We start from the raw sequence: 25,157 nt of genomic DNA, 5'->3' as shown, positions 1-25,157 counted from the left end.
CAGCCTTGCTCTTGTCCCTTGACGTCCTCAACTTCACTGTGATGGGTCTGACTGACATATTTACACATTTTGCTCAATCATCACTGTCTGTTTTCAAACTGAACACTCATTTCTGTCTTTTTTTATTCTGTAAAATGCTTAGTAATTCTCTAATATCACTGTTACCTGAAAACTGGGTTCACCTCTTGGTGGGTGTCGAGCCAAAAGACACAACCAAGACAAAGAGTGGGAGAAGGAAGGATTTATCACTTGCAGTGAGTAAGGAGAACATCAGGGATATTTCCCAAAGCAGTGTCCCTCCAAACAGCAAATTGGGAACGTTTTAAGCTAAGGGAATACGCATATTCATGAAGGGGCTTCAGCATAGAATTGGGGCAAAGGTCACCAGAGTCCAAGTTTTAGTTGACTGAGGTCACGAGGGTCAGAAAAGGTCAACATTATCACCCCTGAGGTTCCAGTTGGTCTCGGGGTGGAGGCTTCAGGCTAATCTTTATCACTGAACAGAACTGGGAGTCTTTACAACTGATTTATTATCTTCACTCTTTCTACTTCTCTTGTTGATGACAATCATTTGTTCCCACCTCCCTTTGTTCCCTTAAGATCATTAATTACAGAGACCTGTTCAAGGGCAAGCGTGGTGGCCAGGCTTAGATCCCAAAATGGCTTCGGCTAAAATGGCTTCTCTTCTGTCAAAAAGCTGCATCTGGTTCTTTTCCTCCAGGGACCCCCTACCCTAGGTGCTCACTTCTCAACCATTTCCTTTATTCTCTTTCCTAGGACTGCTACTACGGCTGGAGTCTGTCAATCTCTCATATGTCCTCCAGCTCTCTTCTCTTTTCTGTCTTTTTTTCCTTTTATCTCTGTGTTCCACTTCCTGGGTGAATTCCTCAGTCCTGCCGTCCGGCTCATTCATTCTCTCTTTGGCTGAGGCCAGCTGGCATTAATGTCCTCTACTGAGTTACTGCAGTGACTAGTTTCCTTTTTCAGGGTTGCTGATTGGTTGTGTTTCCATCTGTTCTTGACTCATATGTGCCCACTTGTTTTATAATTTCTTAGTCTATCATTTATCTCTTGAAGATTTTAAATGTACTTTGTATCCATTCTAAAGCATGTTCTACTGTTTGCATTTCAGTGGCAGTAAATCCACTTCCCAGTTAATTCTGTGGGTTATCTTTCTCATTGTTAGTGTTTGCTCACCTACTACAGAATGTTGTATGTGACAAACAGTTCACCATTGCCTACCTCCTAGTTTTCGCTAGATGTTAATTACTAAGGGTTAAGAATTCTAGTCTTATATGTAAGTGAAACAACTAGAAATAAAAAGGGTAAAGAAAAAATCTCTATATACAAAGTAGGCAAGGATGTAAGATATGATTTTGGTAAAAAAAAAAAGTATAAGGTATGAAGATGTGTTTTTGTTAAGGGAAAAATTTTGTCCTAGTTTAGAGGTTATTTAATGGTTGTTTCATTTTTTTTAAGGAGAATAAAGGACAAAAAAATAAAGTTATAAAAAGTTGGAGAAGAGAGAGAAAAAAAGTCTTACGTTGTGTGGTCAAGCTGGCTAAAGTTAAATGAATTTATGATAAGATTTTTGTTTTTTAAAAAAGGATTTTTAGTATCAACAGTGTGCCTATGCAAAACTGGAATTCAACTTTCTTACTCTGTTAAAAGGACAAGGTTTTCTTGGATTATTGCAAAAGATTTTTCTTTACCTGTTGAATAATCTGCCTAGAAAACAAAGATTCTGCACTTATCAAATAATTTCCTGTATTTCATGTTGTTTTAATCAGCTCTTTGATTACTCAAGAAAACTGAGTCTTCTCAATATTAAAAGAACTAAAGTCTTTTTATAACTATGCAAATTTCCGAACATGCCTTTGAAATCTTTTAAGTCACTTTAGTTAGAGATAACTTAAAAAAAAAGAGATAACTAAGTATTGTTTCACGGTGACTTGTGATCACGTTGAATCAAGTGTCTTAAACCTGTTGACATATTTGAGAACCTCTCAAAGTCAAATTTTAAATGAAGTCTTTTTGACCTAGAACCAACTTTGGGATTTTTCCAGAGGGCCCCCATAAAATATCAAAGATTTGTTCTCTCTCCTTATAAAAATAGTGATATGAAACTAATTAGGCTTATTTGATATGTTAAGTTACATGAGAAGCATTGTCAAATAAAAGTGATGTTTAACTTAGGTTATATTTGTATGGATATATGTTACTAATATAAGTATTTCAAAATTGCGTAAAAATTCCTGGAAATTTGTCAGTGTCCTTACTGTCCATATAATCATCGTAATTCCAATTGTTATCTTAAAACGTTGTATGCCTTAGAAATAATCAAATTTCCTTGTCCACTGAGTCATTTTTTTAAATGAACTCTCACCATATCTTTAACCATGGCTATTTAAAGTCTTTTGTCATTCACAAAGAGTTATAGCTTTATTCTGATCATTCTCTGAAAACATTTATAATCAGTTACAGGCAAGAAGCACCATGATGACATCACTTGAATTAATTTTGAGACCATGCCACTGGACTGAGCAAGGATTTCCAGAACTAACGGAAAAGCTGATGGATTCATAAAACTTCTAACCCAAGATTTAGCAAAACAAAAATCATTATATGGGACTGAATGAACTGATGAGAATTACTGCAATTTTTATGACTTTTTGTTTGAAATATTGCTAGTTCTTTACTGTTTTGTTTCCAGGTTTAAGGAAAACTTTTTTTCTCTTAAGCTATCTGTAACTTATAGTAATCTGATAAATTGTATCTTTGTAAACAGAATTGAAACATTTATGTGTTTCTCCCTCATACCTCCAGTACTTATAAACTCTAAGTACTCTGATTTTCATGACACTGTAGTTCATATATATATATATATATATATATACACACACACATACATACATACATATATATGTGCAAATGCGTAAGTTAAATAAGAATCTTTTCTCTGTATAACAGGACTAAATTGAAAACATTGGTTTATTACCAGGGTCTTGGCTGGGATGCCATATTTGAGAATGACAGGCATAGAATCAGATGTGAACAGAAGTTTTAAGGAACTAAAGTTGACTTTACTGAGCCAATAAAGCCTCCTGAAAAGACAGCCTGGTGCCTCTGTTACAGAGTTCCTACTCTTACAGGTGAGTAAGAAAGGTCACTTTCTGGCAGACCCAGGAATCTTTAGGTAAACTGGAGGCCTCAAGAAGAAGGGAATTCACCCAAATCTTGGTTACTGCAGGTGAAGCCTGATGGTGACACTTGGCCTGGCTTCCTGCCCTCGAGAAGCTTTTACAAGTCTAATCGGAGATTCCTTTTGAAAGTTCCAGTAAAGCGGACTTCAGAGCTGATATGATCAAACACTACTCTTGCAGCACTTCTGCATATAATCAAGCCAAGTGTAATGACACTAGACTCTTTACCAATTAGTCTTGCTGTGATTATATTTGATAGGAATGGAGGTGACTGTTGAGAGAACATTATGTTACAATAAAAAAACTACAGTACATCCATTATCAGATCTAAGCCCTATTCGCTCGTTGAGGTTTTGTTATCTACTCGTAAGCTGGACCCTGAACTCTGCTAGTTTCCTCCAATATCTGGCTACAACTCTTTAACGTTTCCAATTTTCTCCTACCCTGCTAACTTGGAGTCACTAAGAACTAAAGTTGCCCTTTTCTTGAAGCCCTACAAACTGGAGCTGATACAAACTACAGAGAAATCACCACGATGAGTCACATATGGACAACTTGCTTGACTGCTGCTGGGTGGGCCCCTCGGAAAGCTCACCAGAACGCCCAACACCATCCCAGAGTCATTCAAACTACAAACCAGGACACTTGTCAGAACTGCCCTCACTCCACCATCTAAAGATGCTTTGAGCCCAACAGCCAGAGCTTTTCTTGACTGACTGCCCTCTGGACTCAAAAACAGAATTTGTAGTTTGTTTTAATCGTTAACCTTTATTTTTGTTTCCTTAGAAATGCTTCGTATTAAATAGCTCATTGCTTGCACCATAGAGAGCCCTAAATGAGATACAGGTAGATCACTGGTTGCTTAGGGGTGGGGCAGGAATAGGAGAACAGGAAAGTAATTGCTAAGGAGTATTGGACTTCTTTTTGAGGTGATGAAAACATCCTAAAATAAACTGTGGTGATGGTCACATATATCTGTGAATATACTAAAAATTATTGAATTACATGCTTTAAAAATGCAGATTCCTAGACTTCCACCTCAAAACTATTCACACTAATGTTTTGGGGGGGCAGCAGGAGGCAGAGCAGAGTTCAGAGTTCAGTGAGGAAGGGCAGCGAACTGTATCTGGGTGTGTAGAGTTCTCCACATCACCCTCTAAGCGGTACTTGGACTTTTGCATTCAGCAGCTGGAAGTTGTGCTCTGTGGTTTTGATAAGAATATTGCTGTTCGTGGTAAGAAAAGATGAGTATGGAGAAGTGTGCTGTTGAACGTCTAGGTCACCCCACCTGCCTGGGCCTTGTGTCAGCACCCCGGCCCCCAGCATTCACTGAGGGGAACTGGCTTCCAGGTACTGTGTAAGATGCTAGAAAGTAATGCCATTTAACTATTTGTTGGAACATACAGCCACCCAAAGCGCGCCGGTAAACTACTCCCAAATGCCGCGTCGCTCAGGCTGAGACAGGCAGCACCCGAGAACATGCCTAAGTGCAGGTGGGGATCCGCTCCGCAACCTGCCTCACAGGCATGGCACACGCACCGTTAGGCAAGCGGAAGGCTAGCACGCTGCTCCCCTGGACCCTGAGCGGTGGAGGGTCTACTCACCATCCTTCCTACTTTGGGATCCATTGGGCGGCAGTTCTGTGGTCTCGGCGATTCCCCCGGACCTCGAAGGAAAGTGGAAGAGGAGGTCTCACCAAGGCCCTCAGCTGGTCACATTAAACATCCCCCCACGAGGTGCCTGTCTGCGTCCTCCCCGTTCCCCCAGAGGGAAGACAAGGCTGGAATAGTGGACCTATTCACATTCGGAAAACAAAGCTGCTTCAGAGACACGCGTTCAACTCGCCAGCAGAGGGAGAGACAATGCGCATTGCGTGCACAGACACGGGATGAGGCCGTGGCCCGGAAGTCACCTGATGTTACTGAAGGGCAGCGAGGCCAGCCCAGGCCGTGCGTGACAACCCAGGGGCTTCGCCTGGCACGTGTGGAGGGTGTCACCTTTAGCAGGGAGCAGATGCACGTGCCCAAGGCCGGCAGACCTAAGGGAGGCCATGTGAACACACGCTGTTACCTTTGGCAGGTGACACCTCGGCCCTGCGCTGGCACTGTGACCCTAGAACGTGTCAGCATGACAGGCTGGGTGTCAGTCTGCTCCGGCTGCCATAGTGAAGGGTGGCAGAACGGGCGGCTTAAACAACTGAAATCGATTCTCCCCTAGCTCTGGGCCGGGAAGTCCAAGATCAAGATGTTGGCAGGGTTGGTTCCTCCCTAAGGGTGGGGGAAGAATCTCTGCCTGGCCTCTCTCCAAGGGCTGCAGGTAATCGTCCACGTTCCCTGTCTTGCAAACGCATGGCCCAGCCTCTGCCTTCGCCTCCACGTGGTCCTCTCCCTGGGTACATTCCTGTCCACACGTTCCCCCTTCATGAGGACACCAGTCATACTGGACTACGGCCCACCCACATGACCTCTGCAAAGACCCCATCTCCAAATCCGGTCCCACTCTGAGGTACTGGGGGTTAGGATTTTAATACGGATTTTGAAGGGATGCAATTCAACCACTAACAGGCTGTGAGTCTCCAAAACACTTAGAGTGTGCTGGGGAGGACTTTCAAATCACCCCAGGCCTGGGAGCCAGAGTTATCCCTGGGCGGGGTTAGTCCCTGGTCTCTCCCACACGAACGGCTGGGGCCATGGGACCAAATCCATGCAACGTCTGGGTCCCCGTCCACACTGTTGGCTCCCCAGTATGTCTTTCCTCTCCTGCAGCGATAGAAACGTCATCCACACGTTTCCTGCCTCTTGTGCAGTTAGGAGTTGCTGTGTGACTACCTGAGAAAGATGCGAACTCTGCATGGTGCCCAGAAGCGAGGAAGCCTGTCTTCCCCCATCCCTCCTTCCTACAGGCTGGGGCTGCAGGCTGGAGCAGAGGCCACGACCTTGACGTTGAAGCCGGGGAGCCCCGCCTGCCCGAGAAAACTGTCATCACCTTGAAGACTGTGTCGTCGCAGTCATAGCGGCCTCACTAATACACGTGGTTTAAGGATCCTGACAGGTCTACCACGCTTTCCTGATGCCGTGGCCAAAAAGCAAGAGCAAAGGAACTATGACTTTCCCTTGGGCACGCGGAGACGCTCAGCTTTCCTTCAGGTCGGGACTCCCCTCAGCTCCTTCTCTTCTGGGTCAAGAACGCAGCCCAGTAAGTTCTCTTTTTCTAAATAAGACCAGGCAGGGTATTCTTGTTAGCGGTCAGCTTCCTGCCGTGGAGTAACACCATTCAGGGTCACAGCTGGGGAATGCCTCTCCTCCCACGGAACAGTGGGATGAATGCATTTCACGAGCACCGAGTAAAGCTTCTGCCCCTAACTTGAAACTAGAGTTAAAGTGCACTGACCCTGAGCAGGTAGCTCCAAGGACTCAGTCCCCGGAGGGCGCAGGGTGACTGGTACCAGACCGTTTTCCTGGACAAGCCTCCCCAAGGCCTAGCAGCATGAGTGGTAAGGATGGAGATAAGGAGGCTGCAGCTCACAACGCTGCTGAGGACACTGTGGAGGTGACTCCAGGGCTGAGGAGGACCCAGGCAGTGAAGGAGAGATCCAGGGGCGGAAAGCATGGCTTCCACTCCATCCCGTTAAGTGTCAGGTGTGACAGGGCCCAACAAACAGCACCCCAGTCCCCCATGCCAGTCCCGGCCTATGAGTCAGGAGGGTCAGCAAAGTAGACAAAACACAGATTTCACGATAAACAAGGGCCCGGTTCCTTCGGGGGAGTTTAGTGTGGCCTCCTCCATCAGCTGGGCCGGGGGACTCTGCTGTTTAAACCAGTCTGATAGGCTCTTCTGTGGCTCGGCAGCACCAGGAGTGGGGACAGGAGAGGACGAGCGAGACGGGCACTGGCGTTCTGAGCCCGAACCTCAACCCCGCCAGCCCGCACCGCATACCTCACCGCGCACAGGCACGGGGCTGCGCAGAGAAAGGCACACAGGCAGCAGCTCCTCCAGAGGCTCAGTTTTTATTTTTATTTAGCAACTCAGATTGAGATCAGATAACCCTCCCAGCAGGTTTAGGTTTTGAGGGATCGTAGTAAAGAGAAGATGTGGAACACCAGTAACAGTTAAGGTCTCGAGAAAAGGACAGAATGTGCCCAAGACAGCAGCGGACAGAAAGGATGGCCCTCGAGGCACCAGGTGCCCGCGACTCAATGCTCCAGGTGTGTGCGACCCTGGCTCTGGGGGCAGAGGTGGGACCAGGAAGCACCAAGTCCTCTCTTCAGCCCAGGAGACATCGACCAGAACTTTCTACAGAAGAACCTGTGCTTTTAGGCCTCGGCTATTTTCTGGAGACACCACTGAGAATTCAGCTGTCACCCAGGGTCGTTTACAAGCCCCCAGGACTGAACATTGATCGCTGCCGGGATAGGTTAACTCCATCCTGAGATGTGGTCTTGTGTCCACTGCCGGATGCCTGGAGAATCTGACGAGAGGGAAAGGAGAGAGACGGGCTTCCACGTTCCTGAGCGACGGGAAGAGCGCGAGGTGATGGGAGGAGGGCGGTGCTCAGTTCTTCAGCTGGGACACTTCGTACAGGTACGCAGCCAGCATCTTGGTGCCTTCAATGTAGTTGTGCCTGACAGGGAGGAACAGTCACCACGCTGGCTGGTGTCCCGAGGGCCGGGCACACATGCTGCATTCCTCCCGGAAGCGGACGTCCCACCGTCCCGGCGTGCTGGCCCTGAGTGCTGCTTGCCTTGGTTCTCAAGTCCAGTCCGACTGCCCCACCAGGGACCATCCCTGGTCCTGGTCTAACGGAACGTGCGGCTCTCACCTGGTACTTAGTGTGAAGGGCCTTACTGGACCACAGCTGCTCCCTGTCTGTCTGGATGCAAAGTCTCCACCTTGTGTCCTAACACCCAGGGCTCTGTGCTCTCCCCCTGCCCTCCAAGCAGGGCCTTCCTTTGCCTCAGTCCCTGACTGGCCCACCCCAGTCACCCCAAGACGGCCCCTCTTTTCTGCCCTCACCTGTTGAGCTTCTCATTCTGGGAGTGGGCTCCATCATCTGCTGACCCCACGGGCAACAGCATGACATTCTTCCCCGTGGCCTCCTGAAATGTCAAAGTCACAGGAATACTGCCGCCTTCCCTGGTCAAGTCCGGCTCAACACCAAAAACTGAAGGAGAATGGAATAAAAGACACTGAGCTTTAGGGCTGCGAGGCCAGGGATCCACCACAGATCTACTGGCCCGCAACCCCAAGTCCAGACCAGCAGCCCCGCTCTCAAGGTTGGAGGTGGCACAGCCCAGCCCGCACAGAGACAGAGCCAACACAGCCACACGCCCACAATCCACCAGTGCCTATCAGCCCCCAAAGAGGACGTCTGACCTGTCTTCAGGGCTCTTCTCCCAGCCAAGTAATGAGGGTGGTTGAAGTCGGATACCCAGGGCTTCCCACCGTGGCCCAGGTACACCTTGAACTTGTTGGGACTGTCCAGTTCAGCAAACTTCTTGGTCAAGTAGCTCGTAACCTGAAGCACAGGCAGGAGAGACAGCGTCTTACAAGCCTGGCCTCTGATCTAGTGCTGGGGATCTACTCCACAGCAGTCTCTGGGGGTGAGTCCACAGTCGTCTACAATGGGTCTATAAGGGGTCTACAGTGAGTCTATGGGTCTACAATGAGTCTCATTTGCTGCTGCTAAACACTGATCTGCATAACTACGATAGCAGAAAAATGGATTTTATCATGAAACAAACTTCAGTTATTTAAGGTAAAAGGTAATGTTTTAATTTCAAGCAATTCACCCTTTACGTAGATATCCCCATATGATGTTAATATTTAAATCCCATATAATGATAACACTTAAATCAAGTTTAAAGAAAACGCCCCTTAACTTGCTTTACAAAAATGATTACATCTAAAGCAAAAACAGAGCCAGGTGCTGACCCAGGGTCACCTCATGATGAGAAAATCTCAGTCCTAGGCTTGGAGAGTGGCCCTCAGTTTCCCCTCCCAACAGGGAAGGTCCTGACTCCGTCTCTCCATGAAACCTTCCCAGGTGAGGACGAGGGACTGCTCCCCCGCAAGCCTGGCTGACTTTCAGATACCAGACGCTGCCCCACTCTGGATTCTCCCCCTCTGGACTCTTCCCCCTCTGCCGCTCACCAGGGACCAAAGGCCCGTGGACTCCCACCAGAACACATGCAGCCCAAAGTCAGCAACTGCCTTGAGCCTCTGGATGAGGTCAGAGGTGAGATTTTAGCACGCCTCAGCAGTGACAGAGGCCAATCGCACAGGATGCCTTTTCATACAACCTTTACCTCTGATTAGCTCTGAACTGCTTATCCCAGCAATCGCTGAGCTGGCAAGAGCCAAGGACAGGGCTGCGCGGGCGGAGGCGCACTCTCCTGCTGCCCAGAGCCCCGGCGGCAGGCGTTGCACGCACGGCACGCCCTCCCTGCGCCCCCGCGCCCCACGTGCCTGCTCGGTGACCACTTCAGGAGTCATGTCTGGCACGAGCCTGATGGAGAACTTGCCGACCACCTTGCGAGGAATCACGGTCTTGGCCCCCGACCCAGAGAAGGCACCTTCGATCCCGTGGAAGGAGAGGGACGGGTACCGCCATCTGTGCATCAGGATGTCTTTCTGCAGAAAAACGACAAAGTGGGTTGGAGACGGCACCGCCTGCTCATGGAGGAGCCCGGCCGGCCTGGGGTCCACACACCGTCAGGAAGGCAAGAGCGACCCAGCAGCCGCTACAACAGCCCCCCAAGCGGGGGCCCTGCGCATCCAGGATGGCTGCAAGCGTGTCCTCTCCGCGCCTCCCAGTGAGTCCGCACCGCCCGGGTCAACAGAACTGACCACACAGGAGCCACGGTGTTCTGGCCGGCCCCACGCATATGAGGGCTGTTGCAGAGCCAGGGGCACCAGGAGGGGGAGGGAGGCATGACCCCGGCCATCCTAGGTCCTGGGCTTACAGGACACCGAGGGTGGGGCAAGCTCCCCGAGGAGGGCAAGCCAGGCCGTGTACCATGTCCTAGGCCAGTGCCCACGGACAAGCCCGGCAGTTTCTGCCGTGGGGACTGGCACAAGGCAGCCCCCCGTCTCGCGAGCGTCTACTTGACACGGCCCCTCTCGTCCCAGCGGTGGCACGCGACGTTATCAGGAGAGGACACGCCGCCGCCCGAACCCCTGGGCTTCCTCTGCGACTCAGCACGTAACTCTGGACATGTCTGTGAACCAAAGAGCCCAGTGACAGCTGGAAGGAGCAGACACGGCCCTTAAGCAGGCACCTCACGCAAAGGCAAACGTTACCGGAAGGCAGCGGGGCAGGAGGAAATACAAATGTGTCCATAGCCCAACCTTCCCCAGACTCGTCCCTACCCCGGGACTAGTCTCTCTTGGTCACGGCGTCAGGACCTAACCAACTACCGTCCGCGAGGGACCCGTCTCGGCTCTGCCTGTGAAATCCTTACTCTGCTCGGTCCTCTCCGATGTGTCCTGAGCCTGAGGGGTCCCAAGTCCTGCCTCCCCGTCCCCCCAGCGCCCCTGCAGCCTCACGGCCCCCCAGCCCCAGTGCCTCAGCCCCTATGCTGCCACACCCCCTGCCCCCAGTCTGTCCCCAGAGAGGTCTCATCAGCACGTCCCTCTACTCAACACCAGTCACACCGCCGTCGTCCAGGGCAGCGCACGAGCTCCTCGGCAGACCAGAGGCCTTTCCGTCAGGCACCTTCACTCCGAACCCCGGGCCTCACTGGCCGCCCACGAGCGGGACAGCTGAGCCCGCTCTGCCGCTCGGCCCCGCCTGTCTCCTGCAGGCCCCGTGGCACTCCTGTCTAAGGAGGCCTCCCCCCTGCCCCCAGGCGCCAGGCCAGACCACCGTGGCCTCCGCACACCCCCTAAGCTTCTCTGCCCGTCTGTCACCTGGAGAGGTGACACTCAAGCGCCAAGCCCGGTTGTGACCCTCCTGCCTGCCCAGGGCCTGCCGCTGCGGCTCAATGAAAGCTTAGTTAACCACGTGAACTTACATTCACACCTTAGAAACCAGGAACTAAGCTAATTAAGAGAAAAATCACAACATGATTTTCTCCTGACAGTTAAGTAAACGTTTTGTGCAAATGGTTTCCACCTCAGCACCCAGCTCCATCAGGAACGGCTTAAATCATCTCTGGGCCGGGTGGTAAAGCGGCTTCCCCGCGCGTGCAAATGAGGAAAAGCCCCCGCCTCTCTGCAGACGTGCCCCAGCTCCGAGCTCTCCATAGTCGACATCTGACACGTTAAAGAGCTCCCAGCTCCCAGCCTGGCGCGTGGTGCCTTCCGGCGCCTGCACCATCCGGCTGCTCCCGTGCCCGGGGTGCGCCCGAGTCCGCCCAGCCCTCAGCCTCCTCCCCGGGGCCCCAGGACCGGGGACGCTGCCAGCCCGGCGGGGGCAGGCCTCGCGGCGCCCGGGCAGCACCTTGCAGTCATGCAGCAGGGTCTCTGTCCCCACATCCCGGGCGTACTCCTCCAGGTCGAAGTCGATCTTGTCGTAGAGCTCCAGCTCCTCGTCCGTCACGGAGGCCACTGCCTCACTGATGCCGGGGACGAGGATCCTCCCCTTCCGGTCCATCAAGGAGCCTGGAGGAGCGGAGAGGATGGGCACTCGGCGTGCACGCACTTCTTAAGCCGTTTTGTTACCGTAACAACCCAGGGAGGAGAGCGGGGTCACCTTCCGTGTAAGATAAAGGGATGGAGACACGGAAGGTAGGTGAGCCGTCCATGGTCGCGGAGCAGGATACACACGGAGCAAACGAGCTCCCACAGGCCCGCCCTGAAAACCACTCCTCTGTCCATCATGTCCTGTTTAAGGCACGTCCCACGAGAAACTACCTGCTCCCACGCTGAGGACAGAAAACCGAGTAGGGCAGGGTAGACTCCAGTCCCAGAAAAGTCGACTCCATGCAGGGCAGCCGCCGCCCGCCAGGGAAGGAAACAGGACTGAGCACACGGCGGGCCGAGGCCGTGCACCGGGGGGACACCGGGCAAGGCAGCCGTGGCCTCGCTCTCAAAAGGGCTGAGTGCACAGGAGACCGCTGCGGCCAGTCAGTGTCAACTAGACCGAGCAGACGCCCTCCAGGGACGTAAGACACAATGGCGTCCAGAGGAAGGACGGCCGTGATGCCAGGTGACAGGGCAGGCGGGGTGCCCAAGTCGGGCCACGGAGACGACGTGGGGGAGAGGGGAGGCAGAAATGAAGCATGGGGGTCTTTTAAAGGGAACAGTCAGTCGGGGGGTGGGGAGGGAGGGACAGAAGGCATGAAGCAGCCTGGAAGCAGTGCCCGCACCAACCTCCTGCCCAACTGCCACGCGGTGACGGAGCCCACGCTCACCCATCAGCATGATGAGGTCAGTCATGGCCTCGTGCACCGAGCCGCCGTACACGCCGGAGTGCAGGTCCCTGTTGCTGCACTCCACCTGCGGACACACGGCCACCCTGCTTGGCTGCTCACGGGAGCCCGTTCTTACCACGCGACAGTAACGTGAGCAAAGAACATTCACACGACCATTTTCGAAATCAAAATCTGCTCCCTCAACAAGCAAAGCAAGGTGCTTCCTAAATGCCAGAACTCTGGAAACGCCAACCACGGGAGAAAGCGTGGGCACCCAGAGCCCTCCCAGCTGCTCCCTGCACGACTCGGCACAGACCTCGATGAAGAAGTAGCAGATGCCCCGGAGCCCGTAGGTGATGCAGGGCTTGTTCTTCCCCAGCCAGTAGTTGTCGGAGATGCAGACGTAGTCCACATCCTTAAAGAACGCGTCCTTCTGGGCAAAGATCAGCGCGTCCAGGCCTTCGGAGCCAGACTCCTCCATGCCCTCCAGACAGAAGCGGACGTTGACGGGGACTTCCTGGGCAGGAGACCGGTGAAGGAAGGTACTCAGCACGCACGGACTTAGAAGCAACAGCCAGGAAGCCACCCAATGTTGTGAAGTCACGAATTTCAAATAACCGACTTCCTCCAGACCCACCACTGGGCAGGCTGTGTGTGGCCCACACAGACCCTCAGTACCCAGGCACTGGGCCACCAGGGGACAAGCGTGGCTTCGGCCGGTCACCCTTAGAAGGACTCCTTCCAAGGAGCTCCCAGCCCGACCACATGTGCCACTCGTTGGGGTCTCTGCGCTCACCCAGCGCGAATCTGCGTCTCCAGCAAAGCTGAGCCGCTCCCTCTAAAACAAAGGCCACGACACAGACAGCCAGAGCCTCATCTGCGTGGCCACCAGCAGCGCACGCAAGAGCGAGAGAGCGCTTCCCCCAGTTCAGAAGGCGCTCCACGCACTGCAGGCCCTTTTCCTCCAGAGCTGACAGTGACCCTAAGATGCCACCTGGCTCCTGCTCGGTGGCCTTCCAGGTCTCCCCAAGGCTGTGCTGTGAGGCACGTGGCCCTTCCACAGGAGAGAACGTGAAGCCACACTTGAGCGAGGCGATGCCAAAGGCCACGGAAGGCTGGGCCTGTATGGACTCAGGTCTGCGGGGTCCTAGCTCAGAGCTGCCCCCAGACAGTGCTGCTCACCACACGCACCGCCCCCCTGCCACTCCAGTGGAACAGGGGTGAGGGGAGGTGCGCTGGGCAGCTCTGCCCTGCACACGGCCACCCCTCTGCTTGGCCACGCGCTGATCCCAGGGGCCCTGGAGGAGAGGGGCCTTCCCAGCCCGAGCCCAGCTCCCTCGAACCCTTTTCAGATCTACCACCGCACGTCCTGACAAAAATGCTTGTCTCATCATTCTTATCGCAACACAAGATAAAAGCAAGATGCAGAAACTGCCTATACGTTATGGTCACAATTAGATTAAAAAGAATTCTTGAGAAGATTGGTCAGTAACAAAATGTTAAGTCTCTGAGGCCTGGATTCTAGGCACCTCTTTTTTCTCTCTACTTTTCTGTATTTTACAAACTTTCAACAAGGAGCAGATGTTTCACCTAAGGAAATATATTTTTAAAAATCAAATTTACTTTTAGGAGGATAAAAACCACACAGAGAAAGTAAGGGTTTGTCGGCTAGCACAGGGCCTGGGTCACGCCCTGGCAAGCACCCACTTCCCAGGCGCGGTCAGAGCCCAGAACTCTCACCTGCCTGGGTCCCTGCTGAGTCACCAACAGGGTGACCTTGGGACAACTGTAAAACCAATGCACCTTCAATGTTTCCTCAAACTAGAAAACAACCTATAAACTGGAAGATGACCCAGCTGTGCTGATACAGCTTGGCGGGGGAAGCCTGCTGTCTCCTGGCCCGTGCTCTTTGATCTTTACGGGCTGTTCTGGGAACAGAAAGTCCCACTCTGCATCCCCAGGTGGAGCAGGTGAATCGGGCGCTAGATGTGGGCAGCGTACCTGACACGTTTTCTGGAAGGCTTCCAGGGCGTTCATCCAGCCGGCCACTGGCCCCTTATCATCGGTGGCTCCTCTCCCGTACAGTTTGCCTGGAACAGCAACCAGCAAGTTCATCAGGTGATGGTCGCAGCGCACAGAAAGGAGCACCTCTCAGTGAACATCTGACGACATTCCAGCGCGACCCCACGCAGCCGTCCTAAGCCTCTTCCTCGTGTCAGAAGCCCCGTTTCCATTCTATCAGAAGCCCCGAGTCTCCACCCAACACGACTGTTAGGATCTTCCAGAGAACTCGCCGGATCTAAGAGCAGCGCGGGAGTGCAGCCAAGGTCCCCGCCGCCTCAGGGCGCGGGCTGCAAACCCAGCTCTGCGGGACCACTGCCACTTGGCTAGGGTGTTAAAATCCAGTCCACAGCCAGCCGGCAGCAGCGGGTGAGGGAAACCTGGCTGGATGCAGGTGCACCGACCAAGGAGAACCACAGTCTCACCCACACCACAGCCCAGTTTGATGAAGAACAGAACTGACGTTCGTCACGTACCTCTCTAGGTTATCACTAAAGGACAGGATGTTGCCCCTCCCCAGTGTAACCAGTCACCTCCCCTCTGCACAGCCACCTCTGGGACCCCCGTACAAAGGCAGGTGTCTGGGCTAGGCGTTGGCCACCTTGAAGGACACGAGGGAAACAAGCCCAGACCCCCCTCCCAGACCAGACACAGCGTAAGGCCTGAGGGAGGCCAGAACCCCGGGCGCCGCGTGCTCAGGGGGCCCCTCCCGGCCTCAGTCTGTCCCGGTCGGTCGGTCCTCTGTTCTCCTCACCCTTAGCCTATTTTCAACGTTCGGCAGGTCAACCTGACCTGCCCCAAAGCGGGCGTGTGGGGCTTAAAGCCATCACTGCCTTGGGGATTTCTTTTTTAAACTAAATCTGCTTTTCACAAAAGCTAAAGAGCTCTTCTAAGACGCATCCTCATCCCTGTGGCAAACACTGACCAAGCGACCCCAGGGAGCGGGGCTGTGAGGGCCGAGGCGGACAGAGGCCGAGAGCGCCCACCCCCGGCCCGGCACGCCAGCAGCCGTGTGGGGGCAGCTTCTCCGGGCTACGGGGCGCTCCAGGTTCTTCCATCCTGCGTGTCTGTATGTCTGTCTAGGGGTGGGCTGTCAGGGAGGGGCTGAGCAGTAGGAGACCAGGGCTGGCACAGGAGGAGGCGCAATGAGGGGAGAGAAGATGGGGCCCACTGGGTGCCCCAAGAGGCACCGCTGTGGGGCAGGGCGGGAGGTGGTGCAGGACCCGCCTCCACAGGCCAGGGGAGGGCCTTGCAAGGGGAAGAGAAGGGGCGGGACGAGGATGACCTCCGTGGGCGGGGGGGTCCTGGTGCAGAGGGGAGGGGAGGAGGGGCGCCGCTGGGAGAGAGGAGAGGGGACGAGAGGAAGGGCGGGGGCCCAGGCCCTGGACTGAGGACACGTTAGCAAGCGCACCCTGAGGACCGCTGTGCACAGCAATGATGTGACTGTCCCTGAGCTGGGGAAGCTCCAACAGAAACTCAGCGTGTCCCGCAAGAAAGGCTTTTTTTCTTTTTAAAGACGGTCTGGACTCGGCCCAAGGGGACGAGGCACAAACGAAGGGGCTGCTCCATGTGGCGAAAGGCTGCATCCAGTGCGGAAACGTGAGGTTCAGTGACGAAGGCAGGAGGAGCCTTTACCCGGGGCAGGTTGGGGGGCAGCGAGAAGAGGGGCCAGTGCGGGGGGCCGTGAAGAGGTGCGCGAGGTGCCCACGGGGCCCAGCCCAGGAGCCCTCGATGGCGTCGCTGAGCCGTCACTGCCATCCTCACCAGGGCAGCAGGCATTGGGGAAAGGCCGACGCTTCCCTAAACCCTGACGGAGCTGCTAAAATGTGCCACGGAAGCAGCTGCGAATCGGATCAGGTTTGGATCCCAGGTTTTGGGAGGCTGCACCGCCTCAATTCAGATCGGGCTTCCTGGGAAAGTGTCAGCAGCAGGAGAGGGAAGCCCAGCAGGCCCAAGGCCCCAGAGACCTGGTTCCACAAAGAAAGGAAGGCTTCTGGAGGTTTCAAGGATGGATGCACACGCATGAGGCTTCCAGAACCCAATTTCTAGATCGTGTACAAACAGCCAGCTCTGGAAAGACAACCCAGAGGCCACGGGTGTACCTCCTAAGCAAATGCCACAAGTCCTCTTCCTCGGGGAAGCGTCCCTACCGTCTCGCTCCACCAAGGTGAAGGGCTCGCTGTCCCAGCCGTCCTCCAGGGCTGCCGGCTGCACGTCCAGATGTCCATAAATGCACACCGTTTTCTTCTGCGGGTCGGAGCCCAGTGTGCCGAGTAAGATGGGCGGAAGTGGTATCTCCGAGCCATCAGGGAGCTGGGGGAGGAGAGGAGGCCGTGGAGGACAGGCTTTGTGTGAAGAGGGTGGTGTTGACAGCAGATGTTATCAACGTGCCCTGGACAATCTTATGTGTTCTCATCAACCACTTCTATTGCAGAGCTCAAGACCATACTGTTCAACCGAGTCATTAATTAACAAGAATACACTTTCCCATAATCCGGAGCACAGAGACTGGACTACGGCCACACCACCCCAAACGCGCCCCATCTCATCAGAGCACAGAGAGTGAATTACGTTTACCAACTGCAGGTGGCTTGGTCAATTTTTAAGGTTGATTTTCAAAAAAAACTTTTATGTAACAAAACATATTACAAAGGCTGAGTTTGGGATGCAGCTTAGTTCATTATTTTCTAAAATAATGTATAAAAACTACTGTAATCTTAAAGCAGAAGATACACTTTGAAGTTTTTTATGTAAATTACAATCACGCACAGAAAGGGCCATAGACCAGGGTATGAGGAACTGCAATTTGCAGGAGGCCACACTGCATCAAGTCGCAGTAGCTGGGACTCCTTCTGAGCCTTCTCCCAAAGGCCGCAGCCTCCCAGTCCCCTAGGAACGGGGTACAGATATTAATCACAGGATTCCCTCCTCATCTAGGGTAGAAATGCAGGTGTACGAAGGCAAGTCAGCGCCAAGCCCCACATCAAACTCCAGTCCCTTCCAACATTCACATCAGCTGGGCGTCTGCACCTTTCCTGGTAAACCATGGCCCACTAAAGGCCCTGCAAAATATCCGGCACCCCATCCTCCCCACCCTTCCTGCAGTCCAAGAGGACAACCCGAGGTCCTTACGAAGTGCCCCAACGGCAGGGAGGGTGAAAGGAGCACGTCCTGAGTTTCAACTGCAAGAGCGAGGATGAGTCACAGAGGAGCCATCACACACCTGGGTGTCAGGCTAGTTATTAGAAAACGCTCTGAAAACATACGTAACTAAACAGAACACACAAACCTAACTGGTAATGAAACTATGGTAACGACTTACAATTAAGAGGTAAAATGAGCAGCAGCTAAAACCGACAAGCAAATCAGTACAAAGCTGGTGATGGGCCGGTATAAGTGTCCTTCTCCAAACTCTCAGGGGCAGTAAGCACCTCTACGTGTCCGCGCACGCATCAGGGAACGTTCCAGGCCGCCGAGTGCTCTCAGGATACAGGATCTGTCTTTCCAGTACACTCGACTCATAAATGCCAACTTAAGTAACTGCTGCTGACCCTGCAGCTGCCCATGCGCAATCCTGGACTCCACCTCGCCACGCACGCACGCGAGCTGCCCTGGGGCTGTGTCCTCGCGAGGACGGCCTGTAGCTGCCAGGGCAAAGAACCGTGCTCGAAACCAAATGCCCTGACCTGGTCACACAAGACACGGAGCGCTGCGGTCCCAGCTGGCCCTTAGCTCGCCTCATAGGAAAGTGATTTTTAAACAACAGGCTTTCTCTAAATAAATCTCTGCTCCAGGCAGCTCCTCCGAAACACTTCAGCATTTTCTAAGAAGCCACTTGGGCCCATAGATATTCATGCCGCAAATTGCAAATCTCCCTCTGGGCTTCCCCACTTACTCAGATGTCACAGGACAAGGCCTGGGCGAGGGACACAGTGATGTGTTTACAGGGAGAACGTGCTGTCCTCTCCCAGCACCTGTCTGGGCACAAGTCTGTGACACGGGGTCCTCGTGTCTCCCTCCTTTCCACCCATTCTAACAGCCACCACACGAGTCCAGCTCCCGACCCCTGACCCACTGCACCGGCGCCGGGGGCTCTTCCGTCACTGCTCTGCTCACGAGCCATGACTGTCCCTTTTGCTGAGCTCCTCTGTCTGGTGCTTGGGCCCTCAGGGACGGGGCCCGCCACCGCCCGGGGCAGCGCTGGGCTGCAGGCAGGCCGGACGTGACGGCTCCTGCTCCCAAGAGCCCCAAATCAGCCCTCCCACCATCACACCGGCCCCTGAGCCTTGCCCAACAGGGACTGGGCTCCCAACATCATCTCTCCTCCGTGAGCCTGAAGGTACCCCAGCTTCTGCGCGTACAAGTGCTGACAGCCACCCCACACCTGCCCCAAGTCACCACCACCTCCAGAAAAGGGCAACACCGCTGCCAGATGAACTGATGGGCAGAGGGGACCACATGCGCTATGGCTGCACCCCACGAGGACTCGGCAGAGCTTCTCTAACAGTGATGGAAGCTGCCAGCTCCTTCCCTGATAAAAGTAGGCATCATGGAACTCAAATAGTGTGGCAGTCATTTAGTCTTTCATGGAAGGTCCTTTCTGAAGAACCGCACTGTTACATCCGTGTTAAACAGAATAGATCCATACACTTTAACAAAACAACTCTTAAAAATTATTTGCCACCTAGATTTTTTTTAATGTATTAGGAAAAAAGGAAGAGGAAGCAAGTCAAGTATGCTCCTAACAGAAACTAACTCAAAGAAACCTGGTTTAGCCTCTCATGAGTGGGCAAAGTGCCATGAAGCTCTAAGGTGTCTTACGTAATCTTCAGTTAACTATTAAGTCTGTGGTCAGAAGAAATCTCACACAAACAACACTGGACTGGGAAGCGGAAGGCCCAGATTTTAACCTCCTTTGCCATGGGCCCTTTATTGGTTCCCAGGGCGACAGAGCCCACCTGGGCCTCTGGGTCCTTCCATTTATGAAAAGAGCTGAGTGTCCATATCTGAAATCCTAGGATATGGTTTCAACGGACACATAAATCATCAGGCAAGAGAACCAAGATAAACCAAACCCAGTTATCACTGCAACACAAAAGAGCGTTGCGAACTTTGAAAATGCATGCCATGAAACATGTAATTAACACGGGACTGAAATCATCTGAAAGGAAAATAGTGGAATAATGTACCATAAAATGAGACTGTTCATTCAAGTTAGAATCTGTCAGAATCCTGCATTAAAATGCAACTGAGCCCCAAGTCCCACACATAAAGTAGCCCTTTTCCAGGAACCAAGTCATGAAAAGTGCTGTTTCTACCAACTGGGGACACAGTGGGTGTGAGTGGGAGTCTCCATTAGTTTTGCATCTGATTGGCAAAGAGCAACTTCCTGGTCTGAAGGCTGACTGACCTCTCAGAATGGCCATTATGTTAACTTCTGCTTAGATAACACTCAACAGTTCTCCTCCCTGGAGAACAGTGATGAGTATCACCAATCTCTCTCTAATCCAGCTCAAGAAATCACAGTTTAGCATCCAAATCAGGCCTTGTTTGTTTGAAAGACCAGCAGGTTATCTGAAGCAAAGACATGTAAGAACTAGCCTAGTCCTATCAACTCCTCAGTAAACCTGCTCGCTGTGGCTCTGCAGCGCGGAGATTGCCGGCCGCCTACCTTCTGGTTTCCAATGTCCACCAGCTCCACGGAGCCCCCCAGCTTCTTGATGTCGGCAGCGGCGACCTCCATCATCCTCCTGATCTCACCTCTCTTCTCCGGCCACGCAGACACGCTCTGGATGGCCACCCATTCTGCAAGTTTCTGTTTGTGGATAATAAGCAGATGGGATTCTGAAAAGCTGCTTCTTGAGGAAGGAAAGTACTCACAAGTGTGCCACTGTCAGGCCCACAGAGGTCACTTGCTACCTACGGCCACTCCATTTGGAACATGCTGCCCAGACACAGAAGAAGAGCTCCATGGCATCTGCTTTTTGCTTAAGATGTAAAGGGACTGTCTGTACTGACCCTACACCAAGAGCTATACAGCATGACAGGAAAATCGTTAACCATTAGGAGTGACGTGAGTGTAACATGTACAAAGTTCCACAAACACGTTTATATCTGCATCTGACAAAATTACAACTGAAAGATACAGAAAATACCCAATATTTTCAGAGTCCAAGTTGGCTTATTTATCATCCTGACGATGGCCAAGTTCTCTAAAATATAAGTTTTGGAATGACAACTCTAAAGATTTCACCTGAAATATGTCTACCAAGGGCGATTTTAACGTATGATTCTTTAAGTTAACATCAAGAAACAGATTAATGCATAACATTACCAAATCATTTAAAACATGCTAAATGTAAAATAGTGCTTTATATCTATCACAAGAATAAACAAAAATCTTCAATTAGCTTTGCCATTTCTAGAAACATGTATTAAGAGTTTCTGTCAAAAGCCAATTTATATACTGTAATGAGAAAGCAGAGGAAAAGACCTCTAGACAATACACATTTTTCAGTTACTTTTTATTTTTTTTTTTAGTTACTTTTTTTTGTGGTGAGAACACTTAACATCTACTCAAGTACACGATACAGTATTGCTGACTATAACCACCATGCAGTACGCTGGATCCCCAGAACTTACCCATCTTGTAACTGAGGTTTGTACCCTTTGGCCAACACCTCCCCAGTTCCCCACCCCCCGACAACCACCGTTCGACTCTCCACTTCTCTGAGCGCAACTTTTTCAGATTCCACATGTGAGATCACACTAGCGTTGGTCTTTCTCCATCTAGACAGTATTTTTAACACTTGATTAGAACAGCATAATTCATGTTAGCTTCTTGAAAGTTTCTCTGGGTGCCATGGAATTAAACTGAACTTGAATGCTCACTAGAATAAACATTCCCTTACCTTAATGTAGCGATCCTGATTCTCATCAACGTACTTAAACAGGGCAGTGAGGGCCGACATCTTTCAACCAGACCGCAGACCTTGGAGATTCTTGGAAGGAAGAAGAATCTGTCAGTGCTGCCTCGAGACAGGGTCCAATTGATCAACAGGCCTGGAGGCACTTGTGCAGGATCATAAACTGTACTCCACCCCCCGACCAGCACTGGATGCAGTTGTCACGAGGACTCCAGCAAGTGACCTCGGCAGATACAGTGGTTCTGGAAAGCAGTCAGAGGCTCAGGCTGATCTCCATTCTTTTTTCAGAAGGAAAAGGTACACAGAATTGTGTGTCCAAATGGAAGGTAATCGAAGGAAGGGCCTCAGTTGAAGACAATCTGATATAAATTAAAAGCAGGTACTCCCCAGGAGCACTGACATACCGGCATTTTAAAACGTTTCTTAAAATTTAATTTTACTCTCTTAAAGTCCACAACTTCCCCTTACTATTACCACAGAGGAAATAATCACTCCAAGGCTCCCAGCAAAAATGTCACATCTTGTCTCTCTGCCACAAACCAACAACACAGCAAACAAAGCCCGAGGAGAGGATCGTAATTCAGTTTAAGGAAACTGACAACCTGGGCCCAGAAACAGCCAAGACAACGTACGAAACTCCACTAGGGCCCGATTAAGATTAAAGAAACTTCCAGCCTCCCAGGTGCATTTTCTAACATCCAGTTTCTGCTCTGTGCGACCCAACACGTCCTGCTCCACCTTACAAATACAGGGGAAAAGAAATCATGTGACCCATCATCTGTTTCGTTTGTTTGGCCGTGTCTCGAGGCATGCAGGATCCTATTGATAGTTCCTCAACTAGGGACTGAACCCGTGCCCACTGCAGTGGAAGCTCGGAGTCCCAACCACTGGACCGCCAGGGAAGTCCTGACTCATCTTTAAAACCTGGAATCAATATGAAGCACAGAAAATCCTGGAATGGGCGCCTTCAAAATTGGTTCTCCCCCCTTCCTCCAACTGACAACTCAGGTTCCATCACGTGGCAAGACTCAAACCTCAGCAGTGACAGGAAGAAAGTGCTCAGGGACAGGGAGCAAACTCAGCACCGCAGTGACAGGAAGTATTTCAGAACTGCAGCTGCAGAGTCACAAGACCCTACTACATCTCTGTAGTTACGGAGCAGGACGCCAGAAAAGCGCCTGCGTGTGGATACACTGGAGTTAAAGAGCATCTTTTTCTTGGTATAGGATTCTGAAGTGACTTCTAAAGACAGGAGAGACTTTATCCACTGAGACATGAAGCCTGGCAACAGATCGAGGAAGTGCAGTGTGAGTTCAGTAAGGTCAACCCTCTTCCCACACCCATAAAAGAGCATACCAACCTTCCAGCCAACTCAGAGGGTTTCAGCTGAGGCTCTTACCTCAAAGACAGGGATCCCTGAAGGCAGAGGCACAGCATACAAGTCAAAGTTTTCAATCACAAAAGAAACCCTATTTAGCAGGACAATATGCTACATCAGGTACTTTTCATTTGAGTTTCTGGTCATTAAATGCCACAAATCCCACACTCACTGTGATATATTCTCATTAATATTATGTTCTTTGAGGCCCAATTAACCAATGGCCTTCCAGCAAAAGTCAAAGATTCAACTATCTAAGATGCACCTTTTATCAAAGGAGAGTAAACAGAGACCGAGACCAACTGTTCAGCTCCGCAGGCCACCTCACCAAGGCCGGAGAAAAAGCACCTGCTCCTCTGAACTGCTAACCCAGTAAGAGAGGTCAGGCCAGGTCCATTTCTCCTTCCCACTCACAGTTCTGGTTATTCCCGTTTCACCACCACTTCTTCTTTTTTTTTTTTTTTTTGCTGTACACGTGCCTCTCACTGCTGTGGCCTCTCCCGTTGCGGAGCACAGGCTCCGGACGCGCAGGCCCAGCGGCCATGGCTCACGGGCCCAGCCGCTCCGCGGCATGTGGGATCCTCCCGGACCGGGGCACAAACCCGTGTCCCCTGCATCGGCAGGCGGACTCTCAACCACTGCGCCATCAGGGAAGCCCACCACCACTTCTTTTATATGCCCTGGTGAACTCCATTTATTAGGGTGAAAGCACTGAGCTGGAGTGAGCAAAAGCAAACATTTACCCTCTCGACAGAAATGCCAGCCTCACTCTCCTCTTGGAATCTAAGGTTCTGGGGAGTAACATAACTTCAACAGTGAAACTAGTGTGAGAGGAAGAAGTGATACGGTAGCACCTGGAACCACCCAGCAATGCCTATGAATGATTCTCCCAGTTCTGAGTGCCCCCATCCTGTCCCGCCCTGATTCAAGGCACATGGTACCCTAAACAAACGCCTGAATCATGGCTTCAAATCTGTGTAAAACCACTGAAACAGCTGTGGAGACGTCTGGTTTGCCCAATCTAGACCTTCAATCCAAACGTACAGTTCTACAGAATTACTTCTCGCCACCTCTCCCTGCAAACTCCAGGGACGACAAAGGCATGAATAAAACCTGCACCAGATCCCTGAGCCAGCACTAGGATCCCGTGTCGGCGGCGCGGGCAGGCCCTGCCCGCGAGGCCCAGGGTCTCAAGGGCTCGGTGCAGGCCGAACCGGGACCAGGCATCACTCCACTTGACAGGTGAGAAAACGGAGGCTGCCTGAGAGCTGCCAGCTGCAAACTCCCAGCCTTAAATGTGGGCGGGGTCTAGAGACCCCTGACCCCGGGCCTCTGACCCCCCGGGCGCTGGCCGTCCCGCGACACCAAACTCAGGCTTCCGCCAAGGGCTCTGCTGAAAAAGACAGGCTTTAGTTTTCTGCGGTCCTCGCCGAGGGAGGGTCGAAAGACCGGCACGCGCGCGTCCTCCCCGCCGCCCCAGAGCCCGGACCCCCGAGCGGGCCTTTTGACCCGACACCCTCTTCTCCCGTCAGGCCGGCCACACGCGGAGCGGGCCTGTGTCCTCGGCCCCACAGCCGCGCCCAGCCTCCCCTGCTCCCCCGGAGGCGGCCCGGGGCCCCACGCTCCCGGCCTCCGCCCCGCAGCCGCCGCCCTCAGGAGCCTCCCCGCCTAGCGGTCCATAACAGCACCTCACAAGCCCGCCGCTGCCGCTTCGCCGCTTCCGTACCACGTGCCCCGGTCACGCCCCCGGCGCGGGCCCGCCCCGCCCACCAATCCCCGCCCACCAATCCCCGCCCTTGTCCGGAGAGCTGGCGTCGCCCCGCCCCCGCCGCCGTGCCGTCCACCAATCGCGGGCCTTTCTGGAGACGGCGCCGCCCCGCCCCCACGGTCGCCCCGCCCCTCCACTGAGAGGTACGGCGCGCGGGGGCGCGCGGGGGCGCGCGGGGGCGCGCGGGGGCGCGCGGGGGCGCGCGGGGGCGCGCGGACTGAGACCCAGGGAGGCGGGGTCCGACGCACCTGCCTGGGCGGCGACATCCTTCCGTCCATCGCCTAGTGCTTTCACAGTGAGGTCCGAGAAGAGGTCTTTAGTGCAAGGTGGTCCGAAGTGGGGGCGCCCACACACACCCCGAACCCTCCCGCCGAAAGCTCCCGTCCCCGCAGGCTCCTGAGGGGCGCGCGTTGCAATTTCACATACCTTTGGCACTTCGCTCGCCAAGCCTTCACCAGTACCATTGCT

The 25,157-nt window shown here is 52.6% G+C and overlaps 2 protein-coding genes across 5 annotated transcripts in view; both read right to left on the bottom strand.

Annotated features, from left to right (window-relative positions):
• Positions 1-5,020, bottom strand: part of CNDP1 (carnosine dipeptidase 1) — a 33,967-nt gene extending 28,947 nt beyond the window's left edge. Inside the window, exon 1 of one of the 2 annotated variants that reach the window (XM_070047080.1) lies at positions 4,808-5,020. Coding sequence is in view for 1 of the 2 variants with exons in the window: in XM_030868182.3 (XP_030724042.1) it covers positions 4,808-4,831 (24 nt within the window). In the remaining variant the exon portion in view is untranslated. The remainder of the gene's footprint in view (positions 1-4,807) is intronic. The other variant, XM_030868182.3, reaches the window with a different exon arrangement.
• A 2,176-nt stretch (positions 5,021-7,196) lies between these two features.
• CNDP2 (carnosine dipeptidase 2) lies at positions 7,197-24,678 on the bottom strand. 3 transcript variants are annotated; one of them, XM_030868189.2, is made up of 12 exons: positions 24,610-24,678; positions 21,529-21,618; positions 20,289-20,432; positions 16,768-16,930; positions 14,558-14,646; positions 12,873-13,073; positions 12,557-12,641; positions 11,644-11,804; positions 9,669-9,833; positions 8,577-8,718; positions 8,217-8,364; positions 7,197-7,824 (listed from the first exon to the last, which is right to left on the bottom strand). In XM_030868189.2, exons 2-12 carry the CDS (start codon positions 21,586-21,588, stop codon positions 7,755-7,757), a joined length of 1,428 nt encoding a protein of 475 aa, XP_030724049.1. In that variant the 5' UTR covers positions 21,589-21,618; positions 24,610-24,678; the 3' UTR covers positions 7,197-7,754. The 3 variants fall into 3 exon arrangements, with proteins under 3 accessions (XP_030724049.1, XP_069903021.1, XP_060166097.1); XM_070046920.1 differs by having other exon boundaries at positions 21,529-21,785; positions 24,610-24,628; XM_060310114.1 differs by lacking the exon at positions 24,610-24,678 and adding an exon at positions 22,943-24,603.
• Positions 24,679-25,157: the final 479 nt, after the last annotated feature.

The sequence above is a fragment of the Globicephala melas genome, chromosome 13, assembly GCF_963455315.2.
Source record: "Globicephala melas chromosome 13, mGloMel1.2, whole genome shotgun sequence".
NCBI classification, from domain to species: Eukaryota; Metazoa; Chordata; class Mammalia; order Artiodactyla; family Delphinidae; genus Globicephala; species Globicephala melas.
The sequence above is the reverse complement of the archived record's forward strand: the minus strand, read 5'-3'. Positions and strand labels throughout refer to the sequence as shown.

Coding starts and splice junctions, on each gene's coding strand:
- CNDP2 (XM_030868189.2), bottom strand. CDS start 21,588: ATGTCGGCCCTCACTGCCCTGTTTAAGTACGTTGATGAGAATCAGGAT. Junction 11,805..12,556: donor TGACCTCATCATGCTGATGG/GTGAGCGTGGGC, acceptor CCGCTCCTCCAG/GCTCCTTGATGGACCGGAAG. Junction 8,719..9,668: donor CTGAAGTGGTCACCGAGCAG/GCACGTGGGGCG, acceptor CCTGTGCTTCAG/GTTACGAGCTACTTGACCAA.